The sequence below is a fragment of the Saccopteryx leptura genome, chromosome 7 (assembly GCF_036850995.1).
Source record: "Saccopteryx leptura isolate mSacLep1 chromosome 7, mSacLep1_pri_phased_curated, whole genome shotgun sequence".
Taxonomy (NCBI): Eukaryota; Metazoa; Chordata; class Mammalia; order Chiroptera; family Emballonuridae; genus Saccopteryx; species Saccopteryx leptura.
Genome location: NC_089509.1, coordinates 15,589,445 through 15,607,030, shown reverse-complemented (window position 1 = coordinate 15,607,030; position 17,586 = coordinate 15,589,445). Strand labels below are relative to the sequence as shown.

The following is a 17,586-nucleotide window of genomic DNA, read 5'->3' as shown; positions in this document are numbered from 1 at the left end:
ATACTGTAAAATACAGTGTAGATAATTTTACAAAACAGGGGAGACAATTATAAAGTATTTATTAAAGTACCTATTAAAGTAATTAGTGATAAAAATGGAAATTTCAAGGCACTTCTGTATCTCTTAGATCCCAGAATAGTCTCACTCAGGCTGTGCTGAATCACTTCCTCTCTCAGATCAGAGTCAAAAGAAGACAAAAGGAAGGCTTCACAGGCTCCTGGGGCTCACAGGCAAACAAATGTGACTCACTCTCAGGCACTGGCTCTTCAGCTGCTGCAGTGACCTGCAGAAACCCTCACCTGCATACCTGCATCCTGCTTCCCAACACTGTCACTTTGCAGCTATGTAATAAATGTTTCTGAGTCAGTGTGTGTGTGTGTGTGGGGGGTGTGTGTGTGTGTGTGTGCGCGTGCGTGTGTGTGTGAGTGCATGTGTGTGCGTGTGTGTGTGTGCGCGTGCGTGTGTGTGTGCGTGTGTGTGTGTATAAAAAGGCCAAGATATTTGGGAGTTGGAGAGTAGCCAAATTCCACAGACTATTATCTTATTCATATCTAACTGTGTTACTACACTGACCCCCAACCTGACCCCCTCTTCTGCCCCCATATAACCTTTATGACCCAGATCTCTTTTGCATATTCTGCTTTAAAGATTTTTTAAAATGTGTTTAGGCTCCTAATTGATATTATAGGCTCCACTAATTAGCTTCCTCGAGTCTGTGCATAGCCATAGTTAGGACTCTGTGTATAGTAGATGCTGCATAAATGCTTCTCATTGTGCCAGTTAGAGTGGAGGCCCCAGGCCCCTAGGACCAGGTCTGCTGCTTGCCTCCTCCCCCATCTGCCTGCTCTCCCACGCCCTGCAGGTTCACCGGGCAGTATTAGTGGAGTTCTGGGAGACAGGGCAGCTGTGAGATGCTCCAGTCATCAGTCTAGGATGCAGAGGCCCCAATAAACTTCCTTGTCACCAAACCAAATGCTGCTCCCGTAGGCAGCCAGTGGATAATCAGGTTGTCATGGCAGCAGAGACCCTTGAAGAAAGTTTTGAATGTAGCTGTGGAATAATCGTTTCAAAAGCGTTTTATAACCTTGGATCCGGAGAAGTAGAAAAGAGATGTAGAACCATGTCATCTGTAGAGGCGCCATCCGGAGCGAGACAGAATACACCCAGGGCACCTAAAGATTGATATGCAAGCAAGTCTGGAAGTTGTCAGGGAAGAGAATCATTGCAGCACGCACTTCTGTAGATGGCAGAGAGAGAGGGAGAGGGAGAGAGAGCGAAATTAGCTATAAAACTTTCAGACTATGAAGTGAGATCTGATCTCAGTGGACATTTTTTAAAGGGCCCTCAGAGAACATTCAAAAAGCATACCCATGTTGCATCAGCAAGATGACCAAGTGCAATGCTGTGTTTTAGCTTTGATTCCCAAAATGGAAATAATGGCATAACTAATTAAATATCAGCTTTTATCCTAAAAGATTTTTCCCCCTAGGCTCAAATTTTTGTAAATTTAGGAATGACCATAAAATACTCAGTTACGTAATATGCCGTTATGCAATATTCAGTTTTATAATAAATTCTTAATGGAACAGAATGAACCCTGTGAAATGTGAACCAAGGGTCTGCCACAATATCTCTTGATGAGTTTTGAAAAGGCTGATGGAAAAAAAGTCACATATCTGAGTATGGCAAAAATACAAGGCTAGAGTGTGACTAAGGTAAAACTTGCAGTTTTGGAATGATCAAATGATAGTGAGTAGTGCTTCCAAAGAAAAATGATCTTAATCAGACTCTGAGCTATTTTGGAAGATTTCCTTGAACTTTCTTTTAGAGCCTTATGCATACCTGTGAAAACTGCCTTATTACCCAACGGAAGGAACAAGGCTTATTCACCTGGTTATGTCTAATTCAGAGCCATATGCAGACCAAGTCTCTTAAACATATATTAAATCCACCACAACTGTTTTCTCCCCCGTAACAGGATATGCAGAAAGTTGAAATCATCTGCAGTTAGCAATATCAAAAGATACTCAGAATTTCCTAACAGCCTACTCTAGACTTGCTTGCCTTGTGATAAGATCAAGGGGATGAAGCATACAGCCAGGGTCAGCCTGGGGCTGAGGGGAGGGGGAAAAATGGGACTCTAGGAAGCTTTTCAGAAGCTGTGAGTTGAGGTCAGCTCTCTGAAGTGCACAGGGGGATTTGAAAACAAAACTAAAGCTGAAAAATCAATAAATTTTTCATACAGAAAAATCCATCTAGTACCCAGACCACCAGATTTGTGAAGGAGGGTGACAAGGCCAAGTCCAAATGAGCAGCCAGCCATGATAGTGGGAGCAACAGCGTTCACACAGGGAGCAGGCAGGAGCGGGAGGGTGTGCAGGACCCGGTGGGACCCAGCGCGGCAGGACTCCGCCTCCGCCGCGCAGGGAGGCTGCTCAATGGTTGCAGATGCAGTGGTGAGTGGGCAGCTTCCCGAAAATTCCTTTCCTCCTTTAAATGTCCTCCCATGCACTTTTAATTAATTTATTTATATTTTTACATTTTTAAAAATTAATTTTAATGGGGTGACATTGATAAATCAGGTACATATGTTCAGAGAAAACATCTCCAGATTATTTTGACATTTGATTATGCTGCATTCCCATCACCCAAACTCAAATTGCCTTCCATTACCTTCTAACTGGTTTTCTTTGTGCCTCTCCCCTCCCCCCACCCAGTTACTATCACACTCTTGTCCATGTCTCTGAGTCTCATTTTTATGTCCCATCTACATATGGAATCATATAGTTCTTAGGTTTTTTTCTGATTTACTTATTTCACTTCGTATAATGTTATCAAGGTCCATCCATGTTATTGTAAATGATCCAATGTCATCATTTCTTATGGCTGAGTAGTATTCCATAGTATATATGTACCAAGCTTTTTTTTTTTTAATTTATATTTTACAGAGACAGAGAGTGAGTCAGAGAGAGGGATAGACAGGGACAGACAGGAACGGAGAGAGATGAGAAGCATCAATCATTAGTTTTTTGTTGCGTGTTGCAACACCTTAGTTGTTCATTGATTGCTTTCTCATATGTGCCTTGACCGCGGGCCTTCAGCAGACCGAGTAGCCCCTTGCTGGAGCCAACGACCTTGGGTTCAAGCTGGTGGGCTTTTTTGGCTCAAACCAGATGAGCCTGCGCTCAAGCTGGCGACCTCGGGGTCTCAAACCTGGGTCCTCTGCATCCCAGTCCGACGCTCTATCCACTACACCACCGCCTGGTCAGGCTGTACCAAGCTTTTTAATCCACTCCTCCATTGACGGACACTTGAGCTGTTTCCAGATCTTCGCTATTGTGAACAATGCTGCCATAAACATGGGGTGCATCTCTCCTTTTGGAACAGTGCTATGGTGTTCTTAGGGTCTCGCAGCAATATATTTGCTGATTTATCTCCACGTGCAAGGGAAATAAAGGACAGGATAAACAAATGGGACTATATCAAACTAAAAAGCTTTTGCACAGCTAAAGACAATAAGAACAGAATAAAAAGACAAACTACACAATGGGAGAACATATTCAACAATACGTCTGATAAGGGGTTAATAACCAAAATTTATAAAGAACTTGTAAAACTCAACACCAGGAAAAAAACAATCCAATCAAAAAATAAATGTCCTCCCATGCACTTTTGAGAGTAGAAAAATACCTGCTAATGGGTGGAGTGTGTTGTGTATAGAATTCAGAGAAATGTGGTTAGTAAAGTCAGCACCAGGTCTGTGACAATAATACAGTTTCTCACGTTCTAAATGGGAATTCAAGAATTGTGTGCACAGATGCCATCCCGTCTGATTGAGAGACCTTTTGTGCTAAGGGGAAGAAGCAACCTTGGAGAATATAAAACAGGACCAAGGTGGGATTCAGGATATCAATCCTGCAGAATCCACAAAGGATTCAATGGAGGGCATTGAAGCAGGTCAGATTAAAACACTAATTCACGCTTGCTTTCTGTTGCTGAATCTAAGTTATTTGTGTCCATTAATCAGATATATGTCACCGTCACTCTCAGGACTTCTCTTGTGAACAGATATTTGGCTTTTAGTTAGAGGGGAAAATAATTATATGCATGATTACAATATTAGATTAATTCTTAACAAATGTGAATGAAGAGAAGGAAGCAATGGTTAAATAATCCTTTTGTGTTTCCTTTTTTACATCTTAAACTGAGTTAATAGCTCCTGAAATCCTAACATGGAAAAATTCACACATTTCTTCTCAAATTTTGGGAAGTAAATGGAAAAGCTGCTCATCTCCTATTTTACTTGATTTTTCCATGCTGCCCAGATTTCTCAGAGAATGGCCTGCTTTTTAACCTCACCTTATGCCACTGAATAAGGACTCATTGTCTCCCTGACCTCAGCAACTAGGGCCTTCAAGTTAAGACATCATCTCTGTACTGAGCAAAAGCCCAGAGGGAGAATTCTGTGCAGTGTAACAAGCCTCCGCTGAGCACCAGAGAGCCTCCTCTGGGCGGGGAGGAGACGGTTGGGAAGGGGGCGTGGCCTGCAGGCCTGCTCTGCCAGGCCCAGTGCACAGTGGTCCCAGGGTCTGGGCTCCACTGCATGGTCACCAGTGTCGTCAATGGGAGAGCTGCAGCGTCAGAGCCCACCTCTCTGAAGGGGCCACTCCCCCTTCCTCCTGCCCTAGAAGGGACAGCCAGTCCTGAGCAGTCTGACAAGGGCGACTGTTCTCTGCCTTGAATTTCAGATTCAGAACTGTGCAGAGAAGCCAGAGCTGCTGGCTGAAGGCAGGCTCTTCCCCCTAATGTCATTGACCCAAGTCTGCAAAGCTGAGTTTGGTGTTTTACACTGTGATGGGGTGAGTGTTCTGACTATGGATCGCCGTGTGCCGTGGCTCATCACACGACCTCCCCCCACTCCTGCCCCTGCATGTGGACAGAACATAGACCTTCCCCATGAAGCTGAAAGTCCTCAGTGTGAGATGTGGCCTTCCTCTGTGGATATCAACATTATAAATACATGTGGAATATGTGTGTGAGTGTATATGTAATGTATACGTGTGTATGTGAATACAGGTATCCCCTGATTTCCAAAAGTTGGCCTTACACCACTTTAACTGAAGATATGTATTGGTGTGTGTTTTTGGTAACAACAACAAAAGAAATCTGAAGAAGTTTTTTGCTTTTACATAAAAAAGATGAAGAGTGAAAATAGCATTCAGCATTTGTTTTGCTTGAGCTGTTACAGTGGCAGCGTGCACCCAGCAGTGAGGGTGCCGCCACCTTCCTTCCCCGGGAGCCATGCTCAACTCAGCAGCTCAGCATCAAGCAGCAGAGCTATGAACTGCATCTGTGGGCATCTGGGCATTATCTCAGTGTATTTTGTGCATCTGTTAGTAAATGTGTCATAAGGTCTCAGAAAAGCCTAAGAGGGCTTGTATGGGTGTGGCATTTATCATAGAACTGGACTTACTTAAGTGGTGAACAAAATAAAGACATTGTTTGTGTGTTGAATTTTGATTCTGGGAATGCTCTTAAATATTTCCATGTAAATTCGTGGTAATTGCTTCTTCGCTTTGTAACATTTTAGCTTAGGAAAGGTTTCCTAGGAATGCTATACTTTTGGGTAGCAGGGGACACCTGGATGTGCAGATATTGAGTCACTAACCCGTAGAGTGCTTATCTCAAGGAGGGCTGTATCATCCAAGTTAATATTAGCCGTGATAGACAAACCCTCAATGAATAACGACTCAGACCCAATGTAAGTTTATTTCTTCCTCATGTAAAGTCCAAAAGAGTTATCTCTGGCCCCCAAATGACTCTTCCAGTTCGCAGTTCAGGAACCTAAATTTCTTCCACTTGGTGGCTCCATCTTTAACATGTGGCTCCTGAGATTGTTACATGGAGTTGGCTGCATCAAGCTGATGGAAGGGGAGAGAGCATGGAGCACTCCATGCTGGAGATGTTCATGGGTCAGGACCCGTATCACTTCTGCTCACACTCCAGTGACTAGAACTCATCACATCACATGGCCACACCTAACTGCAAAGGAGGCTGGGAAATGCTGTCTCACTGAGTGTCCAGAAGGAGAGGGAATAGCTTCCATGACAACTAGCCAGTCTTTGCACAGGCACAGAGCAGAAATATAGGGCTTGGCCTGCATTTTCATAGAGCTGATCACTCTTAGAAAAACAGACCTGACCCTACATGTAGGAGCAATTCAATAATTGTGAATTTAGCTGAAGGTCCAAAATGGGGGAGTGATGTTATCCAGCTGGTGAAGGGGTCCACTGTGGACAAGCAATGACACCGACAGCCTCACAGTGGGATGTTAGTGCAACCCCGTGTAGAGGAGTAGAGGGCAGGTGTCAGTTGGCAGGAGCAGAGACAGTGGCATAGAAAGAAAGACCAGAGCATCAACTCAGAAGTGAGAGGGGCCCATCCCGGAAACAGTGGGACCTGTCCGGCAGGAAAGATGCAGAGACTGTTGTCATCAAAGGGAGCATTTGAGCCAAGAGACCTCCCTAACTTCTTGCTTGGGAATGTGTGATGAGGAGTCCCTATTTCTAAGATGAGGTGGAATCTCAGTTACTGAGGTAACGTGAGAGATGATACAAGGTCAATTTCAAACCTATCCTTAATAATCCTGCTACCTCTTCTGTCTAAAACATTTTTAAGGAGTATGTCTAAATCCAGGATTTATCCAGATTTGCAGGTTAAAGAACTTAAGTTTGAAGTATTTCAGGTGAGAGATTTTATTCATAAAGATGCTTACAGACATGATGTGATGCAGAGTTTGTCCTCTAAGCAGGTGGGCTTTTTTTTTTTTTTAAGAGATTGTGGTATTCTCCTGTTAGTTATACTTCCTGGTAATAACTAAAAATTATTAAAGTAGAGTTGGCATAATATTATATAGTTTCAGGTGTACAACATAGTGATTCAAGATTTCTATACCTCACAATGTACTCACCACAATAAGTCAAGTACCCATCTGCCACCGTACAAAGTTATTACGCTATGATTGCCAGTGTTCCCAAACTGTACTTTATCCCTGTGGCTTACTTATTTTATATTAGAAATGTGTACCTCCTATTCCTCTTCACCCTACTCCCCCACCCCCCCACCTCCCTCCCCTCTGGCAACCATCAGTTTGTTCTCTGTATCTGTAAGTCTTTCTGTTTTGTTTTCTTTGTTTCATTGGTTTTGTTTTATTTTTTGATTGCACATATGAGTGAAATTATACAGTATTTTCTGTCTACCTTATCTCTCTTATTATAATACCCTTTAGATTCATCCATGTTGTCACCAATGGCAAGATTTCATTCTTTCTCGTGACTAATATTCCATTGTGTGTGTGGCACATCTTCTTTATCCATGTATTTAAAAGTAGACGCCTAGATTGTTTCCAGATCTTGGCTATTGTAAATAATGCCGTAAAACATAGGAGTGCACATATCTTTTTGAATTAGCATTTTTATTTTCTTGAGATAAATACCCAGATGTAGAATTGCTGGGTCATAACGCAGTTCCAATTTTAATTTTTTGAGGATCCTCTGCACTGTTTTCCACAGTGGCTGCACCAATCTGCAGTCCCACTTATAATGCACAAAGGTCCCCCTTTCTCCAAATCCTCTCCACCATTGCAGTTTGTTGACTTTTTGATGAGAGCTGTTCTGACAGGTGTGAGGTGATATCTCCTTGTGGTTTTGATTTGCATTTCTCTGATGTTAGTGATATTGAACATCTTTTCATGTCTGCTGGCTAACTACACGTCTCCTCGGGAGAAATGTCTATTCAGGTTCATTGCTCAACTTTTAATCAGAATGTTTTAATTTTTTTTTTGATGTTGAGTTGTATGAGTTTCTTATATATTTTGGATATGTATCTTATCAGATGTCTCCTTTGCAAATATTTGTTTCCCATTCTGTACGGTGTCTGTTAGTTTTGTTGATGGTTTCCTTCACTGCACAGAAGATTTTCATTTTGATGTAGTTCCATTTGTTTATTTTCATTTTGTTTTTCTTGCCCCAGGAGACATATTTGCTTTAATCATGTTTTCCATGTATACATTCTACCTGCTTTTCACTTCGACCCAAACAAGCACAGATAGCATCACTGAGCCAGCTTGAAAGGTGATGGGCTTTCTCTCTCTCCCTGCGCTCTCTCTCTGGCTCTCTCTGTCCATGAGAATATGCTTATGATAATATTATATATACATATGTAAGTGTCAAAATAGAAACCTTTTATTAAAACTCTTGTAACGAGAAGTGTAACATTTGTGGGCTTATGAGTTTTGTGTTATTTAAGGGAACTGTGTGAAAGAATGATACTTTCTTGCTGTTGTCTTTTCTACAGCCTTAACACAGAAGTAGATTTATTATCTGAGTCAATTTTTATTTGCCTTACATATAAGGAAATTATAAAACAAATGATTCGTTTATACCTTAGACTTTAAGAAATTACCTACCACCAATTCTCAGTTATGACGATTGGTGTAAGATTGTGTAAATTTCAGCAAACTGTCTTATTTATTATCCTTTCTGTCTGTGGCAATACCTCTGCCTATCTTTGAGGTGGGTTAAGTGGCCACTTTCATCCCTGCATTTCAGGTGAGGAATCTGAAACAGTTACATCCCAAGATCTGGTAAATACTGTGCTTTAGACAGGGCTTGACTCAGGCCTCCTGGCCCCTGGCCCTAGGGTCTGTCCCTTTTCCAACATGTCCTACCTATATCAATGTAGGAAACTGACCGTTTGGATAAAAACCACTAAAATGTCACACCATTTAGGAGGATGGGTTAATACATACATATAGTCATGCAGAAAGCAAAGGATGACATCATATATCTGATAAGAAAGAGTTCAGTAACCATGAACTGAATGAGAAGTCAGATAACTAATCATTAAGGACTGTTCCCCAAAATCACATGATATACCACTCAAATTCATTATTTTTTGTTGAATGTCATTTCCCATAACTTCTTGGACTCCTTGCATATTGATAAATGTATTCTTGGGTTTCATAACATTATACTTCTTTTGGCACTTTCCCAATCTTTAAAACCCATATGTGGGTGGGAAAAATATAAGGACATCTTCTTTATAGACTATAAGAAGCATCATTTAGGTACTTACTGAATATTACACATTGTGACAGGTCCTGGGGATTATACAATCTTTGCCCCAAGAAAACTCAGATTGTCTAAGGAGCTTGAGGTAACGATTATAGAAACTGGGCAAAAGCAATGTCCCGGTTCTCGTTTCCTATCGATGTCTTAGCTTTGTTGGAGAAATTAGATTTTTCAAAATCACAGGCAGCCAGTTTAGGATTTATGCCCTTTTTGGTGAAATAAACTCCACATAGGCTGAAAAAAAAAAGACACTGAATGTAATTCTGAGGCAAGCAGTGATTTGAAGCTGCCCTGCTGAAGACTGACCCACTCCTGACCACTGACCATAGGCCTTGCTCCCGCGGATGGACATGGCACAGTGTGCCCTAGCGGGCAGCCTGCAGAGGCTCAGAATCAACTCCTGGTCGGTGACCAGCCAGCCAAGTCTATCTGGCTTTCACACAGGTTAAGCTTGAGGGGCATCTCACGGGGAACCCAGCAAATGTGCCTCAGTTTAGTGCTGTTTACTGTCCCTGCTGACACCATGGGGAATCTGCCGGGACAAAGCAACCCATGTGGCCACCCCAGCATTCTGAGATGATCTGAATGTCAGTTAGTGGTGGGGAGTCTCAGATATTTCCCGTATCAACATCAGTGTGCAGCAAGGTTTTTCCGGGGAGGAAGAGGAAGAGGAAAATGTGCTAGAGGCGTGGGAGGCAGGCTTAGCCACGTTATTTGCTTACTGGATTTGATATTTTCACTGTCTGAAGTCACAGAAGTTGTAACCAAGAGAAACCAGACTACAAGTACCATTTTAAAAATGACAGCAGCCTGGCAGAAACATTAGACGTAAATCACAAGTTTTATTGTATTTGCAACTAAATATTAAGATCCAATTTAATGTCCACAGAAAAGCCTCAGTAATTAGTACAAAGATTAATATAGCGAAATGTCCCTAGCTTAGAAGACCTTCTAAGCAAAGCTGAAATAAAGAATTGAGCATATTATCAAGTAGTGTGTGAATATTAATGCCCAAAATCTAAGTCCCCAGATCCCTGATGCAATTATTTTCTGTTCACATTAATTGTTCCTAACAGATGACATTAATGACTTTGAGTTAAAATGTGTCCAAAAGAAGATTTCACAAGATCAATGCTGTTTAGAAAAAGGTCACTTTTATAATTATTTGCTCAGATTTTAACCACTGTTCAACATAGTAAGGTCAATATGGTGATTTTTTTTCATGTAAATATCAAAAGTTAATTTTGATACCAGCCAATAAGTGTATAGGGGTAGTCACAGTTTTCTCGTTTATTTTCCAACTACTACTTATTTTTCCCTACAGCTTATTTTCCATCACAGATGATAGACTGTGAAAGAGTGATTATTGTTTATAAGCTGTAATTTGTACATGCATGTATACAGAGTGCCGATAAATGGTCTTGACTTAGGCTGTGTATTATCCAATCTAGAAATGTCAACTCTTTTGAGATTTACCTGTCCAAAGGCAGGATTTTGAAAAAAACAATTAAATCATCATGATTCAGTGTCTCTGCTCTTTACCTAGAAACTCCACTCACACATCTTGGATCTGTCATCCGGGGACGTGCTCTCAGAGGTGGAGAGGAGCCGGAGTCTGACGCGGTCACGAACTGATGCCGAGATGCACGTGAGTTTCCCGTCGCCTTCAGAACACTCGTCTAGGCGGTTATTTCCTTTCCTTCAGAGATGATGTCACGAGTGAGCCAAAAAGCGCATCTCTGAAGCTTTGTTAAGCAGATAAGAATGCTCTCCTGTCATGTGTTCTCTGAAGTTCAGTGCCATTCCCCCCAGCTGATCGAGTGAGCAGAAAGTGGCAATCTTGGCAAAAATATCATAAATCTTGGCTTTGCTCCTAGGAGAACATTTTGGATATTGATTACATCTCAAAGTCTCTGAAAAATGGTCAAGGAGCTTTGTATTAAAGCCCATGTTCTATATTAGTCATCCTACTTTTATGATAAATTATGTATGAACTTTTAAAAATTCATGGGCTGTACATTTTTTTTCTTTGGCTAGGGTTATCTTTCTGCTTATTTGGCAAAACTTTAACCAGCACGGCTTTTAACTATCACTGACATAAAAAAAGTAACTTGATAAACACCAGAGCCAAATAAATATAAAATGAAAATGTTAGGCATAAGACAGTGACAGATGAACATTTGTGGATAACTGGCTTTTTATTTCACTGTATAATTTTATAGGTTTAGATAGGATATTCTATATGGAAAGTAAATATTCTCAAGTTAGATTGGAATGAAATTTTGGTGGAATTCTGCCACTTTAAATATTTATGAATACTTTAATGGCATCTAATCTATAATATGACCTTAAGGTCAGGAATATTTTGTGTGCAGTTTTAACCCAAGCAACTCTTATCTTCATTCTTTGTCTCCTTTTTCTAACTAAAATTATGGATTTTGTATTGCATTTTTCACAATAAGGGTGTTAAAGCATATGAGTGATTTGAGATGGTAATCTAAAATATACTTTAAATAGTGCAGATGGTATAATTTGCCAAGTAAATCAAAATAAGATAATATTGCAGTGGAAGTCAATATGCATTTTGAGGGGAAGGAAGAATTTTAATAATCATTATCTATTACTAATTACAACTCTTCTCAGTATGATGCGTGGTGATCTGTGTATGCCCAGGGGTTCTGCTGTTGTGAAGGGCCAGGGCCTTACTGTATAGCATGGTGGGTGATTGGGACCTGGGTCTGATTCAGAATCTTTATTGGCTGCCTGACCTTTGCTTTTAATACCTCAGTGCCTGTTTTCCCACCTGGAAATTAGCATAATGATGTTTCTATCTTATCTCTGAGAGTTGTGGTTAGAATTAAATGAGATAGTATGTGAAATGTACTTAACCTGGTACCTGCTAACAGCATTGGCATTAATAAGGTCTCTGCTGCGTTAGCCCTCTCTCTGTTCTCCATAAACACATGGCACCGTGCCGCGGCCACAGAAGCACATGGCGAAACAGAGAGTGATAGCTGAGGAAGTATCTGCTAGCAAGTCTCTCCCGCAGCTTGCATCCGTGAGCCCTGGAAACAAATGTACCGTGCTTGGCTGTTGCTTACCATGTTTCCTACAGGCGAGGTGTGACACAATGATAGCATATTGAAAACTGTCATTAGGGTCTCTTAGGGAGGCTGTAAACTCGTGATTCAGTTAAAGAGCCAAGACATGTATATAAAAACATTTTTAATAATAGCAGCAACAGATACAAGTTGCTAAGCATTGCTATATGCCATGGGCTAGTATAAAATTTAACAGTAATTGTATGTGGTAGGTGTTTTCATTATCTCCATTTACAAAGAAAGAAACCAAGGCATGGGTGGGTGAAGTAATTTTCCCCAGGGCACAGTTAGCAAGTAGAATAGCCAGATTTAAACAAAATAAATGGCCTCAGAGTTCAAGTGCTCAATCACAGAACAGTTACTCAATGGACTAGATAATCTTCTATAATAATCATGTGCTGATGAAGAAAAAAAACTGCTGGAAAAAGAGCTCACTTTGCAGCCATGATATCAAAGATTACAGGTCCCTTATTAAATTCAAACATCGATTGTCTAAGGTGGAAGAATGGTGGGAGAACTTCCCAGCAGGGAGGACCAGCCCCGTTCTCTTCTTTGCAAATAATTACTCTGTGTCCCACCCACACACACACATGCATATGCACCCCCACTCACACACAAGCACACACTCCTTAGTCCACCAGCCCATGGGTGGGCTTAGGTCATCCCTTCGGTCCTGCTCAGCCCAGCCCAGGTCAGACTGTGAGATGACACAGCCTGCCACCATAAAATCCACATGAGAGGTAGATCCTTCTCATAGCTTCTCCTAGGGGCTTTTCCCTCTGGCCCAGGCCCAGGCCCAGCAGCATCGAAGCACCTGGGAACTTGTTCAAAATACTATATCTCAGGTCTCACCTCAAAATTTCTGAATTAGAATCTGCATTTAACAAGAGCTTGGGTGATTCATATCCACATTAAAGTGTGAAAATCCTGGCTTACAGGACACCTCTCTGCTTAACCCACCCCCACCTCCCAGAGGAGGTGACAGAAGGATCCTCTGTCACATCTGGAGAGCTCAAGTTTAAGGACAAGGGAGAGGCAGCAGTTTCTTCCTCCTTCATCTTCCCTTCTGAGTTCTAATTTCCTATCATCTTACTCCAGCATCTCTACCACAGGTACAGAAACAGGCCCCAACCAGGCAAGGACAAGGGTGCTTCCGTGTTCAAAGAGGCCTGGGGGTGGAATTAGGTGTAGAAATAGGTGTATTTTGATAGGTGTAGTGAGAAGGGATAGGTGGGAGAGATGGGAAGTCATGTATATGCTTCCGGACCTTGGGAGGAGGCAGGATATGAACTGTGACTGGAGGCCATGCAAAGTGGGAGAAGGGCCGCCAGAGAAGTTTGGGTCTGAATGGCCTCGCAGAACCCAGACCCAGTCCCTCTCTGGAGGGGAAGCAGCCTGTCAGAACAAAGCCAGTCCTAAGAGAACTCAGCACCCGGCTTACTCAAACAACCAAATATGAGAGAGAAGGGAGGGAAGGGAGAAGAGAGAAAGCACACTTGTGGAAGTGAAGCATGATGGGATACTTCTGAGAGCTCGTTCAGGGTGCGTGTTGCACGCATGCGGGGACTGAAGCGTGACTGCTAGGTGTTCTTGCAATAGGACCATTGGCTGGAGGCATCTGTGGAGATGCAAATATGAACTCCCCTTACTGATATCCAGCCATAAACAAGATTGTAAATCAATAGATAGCATTTAAAGCTGGATTTTAAGACAAGTTTTTCCTTATAATTATATTTAAAGTCATATTTCAGAGAGGAAAACAGAGTAGTGAAAAAAAATTTTTTTTGGCATTTTAAGATCACTTAAGGAGATTGTTATGCAGCAAAATGGTAGTATCTCAATAGCAAGGCAGACACCTAACATTGCAAATCTAACATCATTAAGCATATGGATATTGATTAGACAGCCAATTAAACATGCCCTCTGTACTCAGGTGGGGTTTATATTCATCACAGTAGTCTCAGAACAGCGTTTCCTTTCCCCCCGAGCTGGTGTTCAGTCACCGTCAGTTGGAATTGCATTTGGAGAACACTGATAAGTACTCAGGTACTAAAGGCACCCATAAAGTGTCAATAAATTGCATAAGCAAGAAGCTTTGCCATTCTGCAAGTGACACAAAGACAGATGGTTCCTCATCAAGGAGTTCCTGAGACAAAGCTTTATATAGATAGGAGACTGGAATTAGACGGTAATGGAGAGATTCCGTTCCTGTGGCCAGGATGCTAAATTAATTTAGCCTGTCCAGTTTGTGTTGCTTCATCTGTTACATTAGGAGCCTATAAAGTGGCTGTCAAGAAGGGTTGGGATGTTTACAACTTGGTCACCCAGGCCTTTTGCAGACCCGCTAGAATTTGAACCACCTGACTTTTCTGCATGGGAACCACAACTTTTTGATAAGATGGTCTTTACCCTTTGAACAGCCAACTAATATGGAAAGCCCCATTATCTTTTACAGCAGAACCTCGTTAGTCCTGAGGTTGGTGTTCCACTGTATGTGGCTTCCTGGAGAGTGGTACAGAAATGTTCCAGGCACTTGATTCCTTAGAGTGATGCATCACGGCACTTAGAGTGATGCATCCAAGCCGTGAGGGATAGTCTGCTAGAACTGCCCCGTGCTACAAAGGAAAACATTAAGGTCCAGGGAAGTTAAATGTTTTGCTCAAGATCTCATATCTAGTGGCAGCATGGATCCAGGGCGCTGGACCGCCAGCCATAGATACACTTTGCTTCCAATTGTAGTATTAGAGTCATGTTTTGATATTGATTTTACTCTTTCACCTGCATGACTCGATAAGATTGGAAACTGCCATTGTAATACCTAATGAGGATGGTAGCTCTGTGCACCTACTGAGCCCAGATAGTGTACTCTATGCTTCCATCTAGAACCTCATTTGGTCCCACAGTAACCCCAGGAAGTAGGCAGCATTATAATTATTCACTTTTTAAAGAAAAATGTAATGGCCTTTGCTGGTTGGCTCAGTGGTAGAGTGTTGGCCTGGTGTGTGGATGTCCTGGGTTTGATTCCCAGTCAGGGCACAGAGGAGAAGTAACCATCTCCTTCTCCACCCCTCCCACTCTCCCTTCTCTCTCTCTTTCTCTTTCTCTTGCCCTTCCCTTCCTGTAGCCATGGCTCAATGGGTTAGAGCAGTGGTAGTCAACCTGGTCCCCACCGCCCACTAGTGGCTATTCCAGCTTTCATGGTGGGCGGTAGAGGAGCAACCAAAGTATAAACAAAAAGATAGATTTAACTATACTAAGTTGTTTTATAAAGATTTATTCTGCCAAACTTAGCGAAAATCTGACATAAAGTACTTGGTAAGTAATTATTATTATATGCTTTAACTTGCTGTAACTCTGCTTCATAAATTTTATAAAGTAGAGTTACTTCCCTACTTTATAAATCACCATTACAGTGGAACAAGTGGGCGCGGTTAGAATATTTTACTACTAATAGATATAAAAGTGGGCGGTAGGTATAAAAAGGTTGACTGCCCCTGGGTTAGAGCAACTTGGCTTCCGGCACTGAGGATGGCTCCATGACCTCCAACTCAGGTGCTTAAAAAAAAAAATGGCTCAGTTGCTGAGCAACGGACCAACAGACCCAGATGGGCAGAGCATCATCCCCTTGTGGACTTGCAAGTGGATCCCAGTTGGGGTGCATGCAGGAGTCTGTGTCTCTGCCTCCCATCCTCTCACTAAAATAAAAAAATTAAAATATATATCTAAAAGATTAATTTGTTCTAGTCATTTCTACCTCACTTGGAGGTTGAGTTGTTATTTACTCAAGAAGAAAAGCCCTAACTCAGAGCTTTCCTACTTTTGCAGGAATGCCAGCTGAATACAAAATCTGGAAGCCCTGCTTTGAGATGCCCCAGCGTGGGCGTCGTCATCCCTGGTCACCTCTGTTCTCACAACAGCTGCAGCAGCAGTGAACTGTCTCTTTCAAGCACCTGCAGCGAGTACTCCAGTGGCTCCTCCCGCACATGGCATGATGGGAAGAATCTCAGGAAGAGGGTAAGGCCTCCTTTAAGGCACTTCAGCATCAGAGTAAACCAGAAAAGAATCTTCTAATAGGAAGGTAAAAGGTGGGAGGGAGGGCTAAGAAGGGAACAACCATTTTTCCAAGTACCTGTTCATTTACTCCTCGCAAAAACAGTATAGGGAGAGATTATTCACCCCACTGTATGGCAGAGGAGTTGGGCTCCAGAAAGGTTAAGTCACTTGCCAGAAGTCACATAGCGCATGAGGGACAGAATGTTGATTGGTCCCCAGATGACCTGGATTCCCACTGTATGGCAGAGGAGTTGGGCTCCAGAAAGGTTAAGTCACTTGCCAGAAGTCACGTAGCACATGAGGGGCAGAATGTTGATTGGTCCCCAGATGACCTGGACTTCATGGAGGGAGTCGGGAAGAGGAAGACATTTTCCTTTTGTGCTTTGGTGGAGCCCTCCAAGTTTACAGGACTCGATCAGCCTGGAACCTGGAGCCCTTGCCTAGTGGACCTGGCCACCCTTCTCACCGGCTAAGACATTTCCCATTAGTTTTATGGACATTCTCCATCACTGTAATGCTCACAGACATGTTGCTGTCCACTGCCAATGAGAGTCAAGCAAGACCACTTGCCAAGCCATTCTAGACTGAGCATCCTATGGGAACTTGAAGAGAATGTTGTTGTTTTCCTAGAAAATAGAGGGAATGGTGGATTATCTCAATCAATGCCAAACGTTTTGAAAGTATCATGCACTTTGTAAGAATTTACTGTTCAGAAATAGCATGTATTATATTAACCTCCTCTACTCAATGCTATGGCCTCATAAAACATTGGCTATAAATTGGAGGGAGGGATAACAGAGAAAATACCATGGTCGATGATAGGCACCATGGCTCAGTGAAGGTTGGCTTGTCCCTATGTAGATGGCAGGGTTCCTTTACCAGGTTTTTAAATAACTCTATTGCTAAGTGCCTCTGCACAGTGCTCATATGATTGAAGGCTCCTTCATATCTTATACAAGTATCTCCATGCAGTGGTGTAAGCCAAGTTTTTGAAATAGCTGGTTTTGCAGTTCCCTAATATGGAAGAAAAACAAAGAAAAGAGAATAGAAACCTCAAATCAGGCTATTTAGGGGTCTTTTTTTATCATTCTTACAAATTAAATTTATAATTTCAGAAGCATGGATACCAGGAAATTTCATACTTGCTAGAAAATATTGGTGAAGAGGTAGCTTTGTCATACTCTGAACAAGCACTCAAAGAAAAACTTTAAACTTAAATTTAGAGCTTATTCCCTTGGATCCAGATTTCTAATTCAAAGTGAGGAGCCTGGTACTTATCAGAAGTGCTCTGGTGAAGGAGA

General features: G+C 42.1%; 1 protein-coding gene across 1 annotated transcript in view; it reads left to right on the top strand.

Annotated features, from left to right (window-relative positions):
* Positions 1-17,586, top strand: part of NCKAP5 (NCK associated protein 5) — a 1,041,554-nt gene that overhangs the window by 913,300 nt on the left and 110,668 nt on the right. The window contains exons 11-12 of the mRNA XM_066346570.1: positions 10,678-10,779; positions 16,058-16,246. Of these exons, the coding sequence (XP_066202667.1) occupies positions 10,678-10,779; positions 16,058-16,246 (291 nt within the window). The remainder of the gene's footprint in view (positions 1-10,677; positions 10,780-16,057; positions 16,247-17,586) is intronic.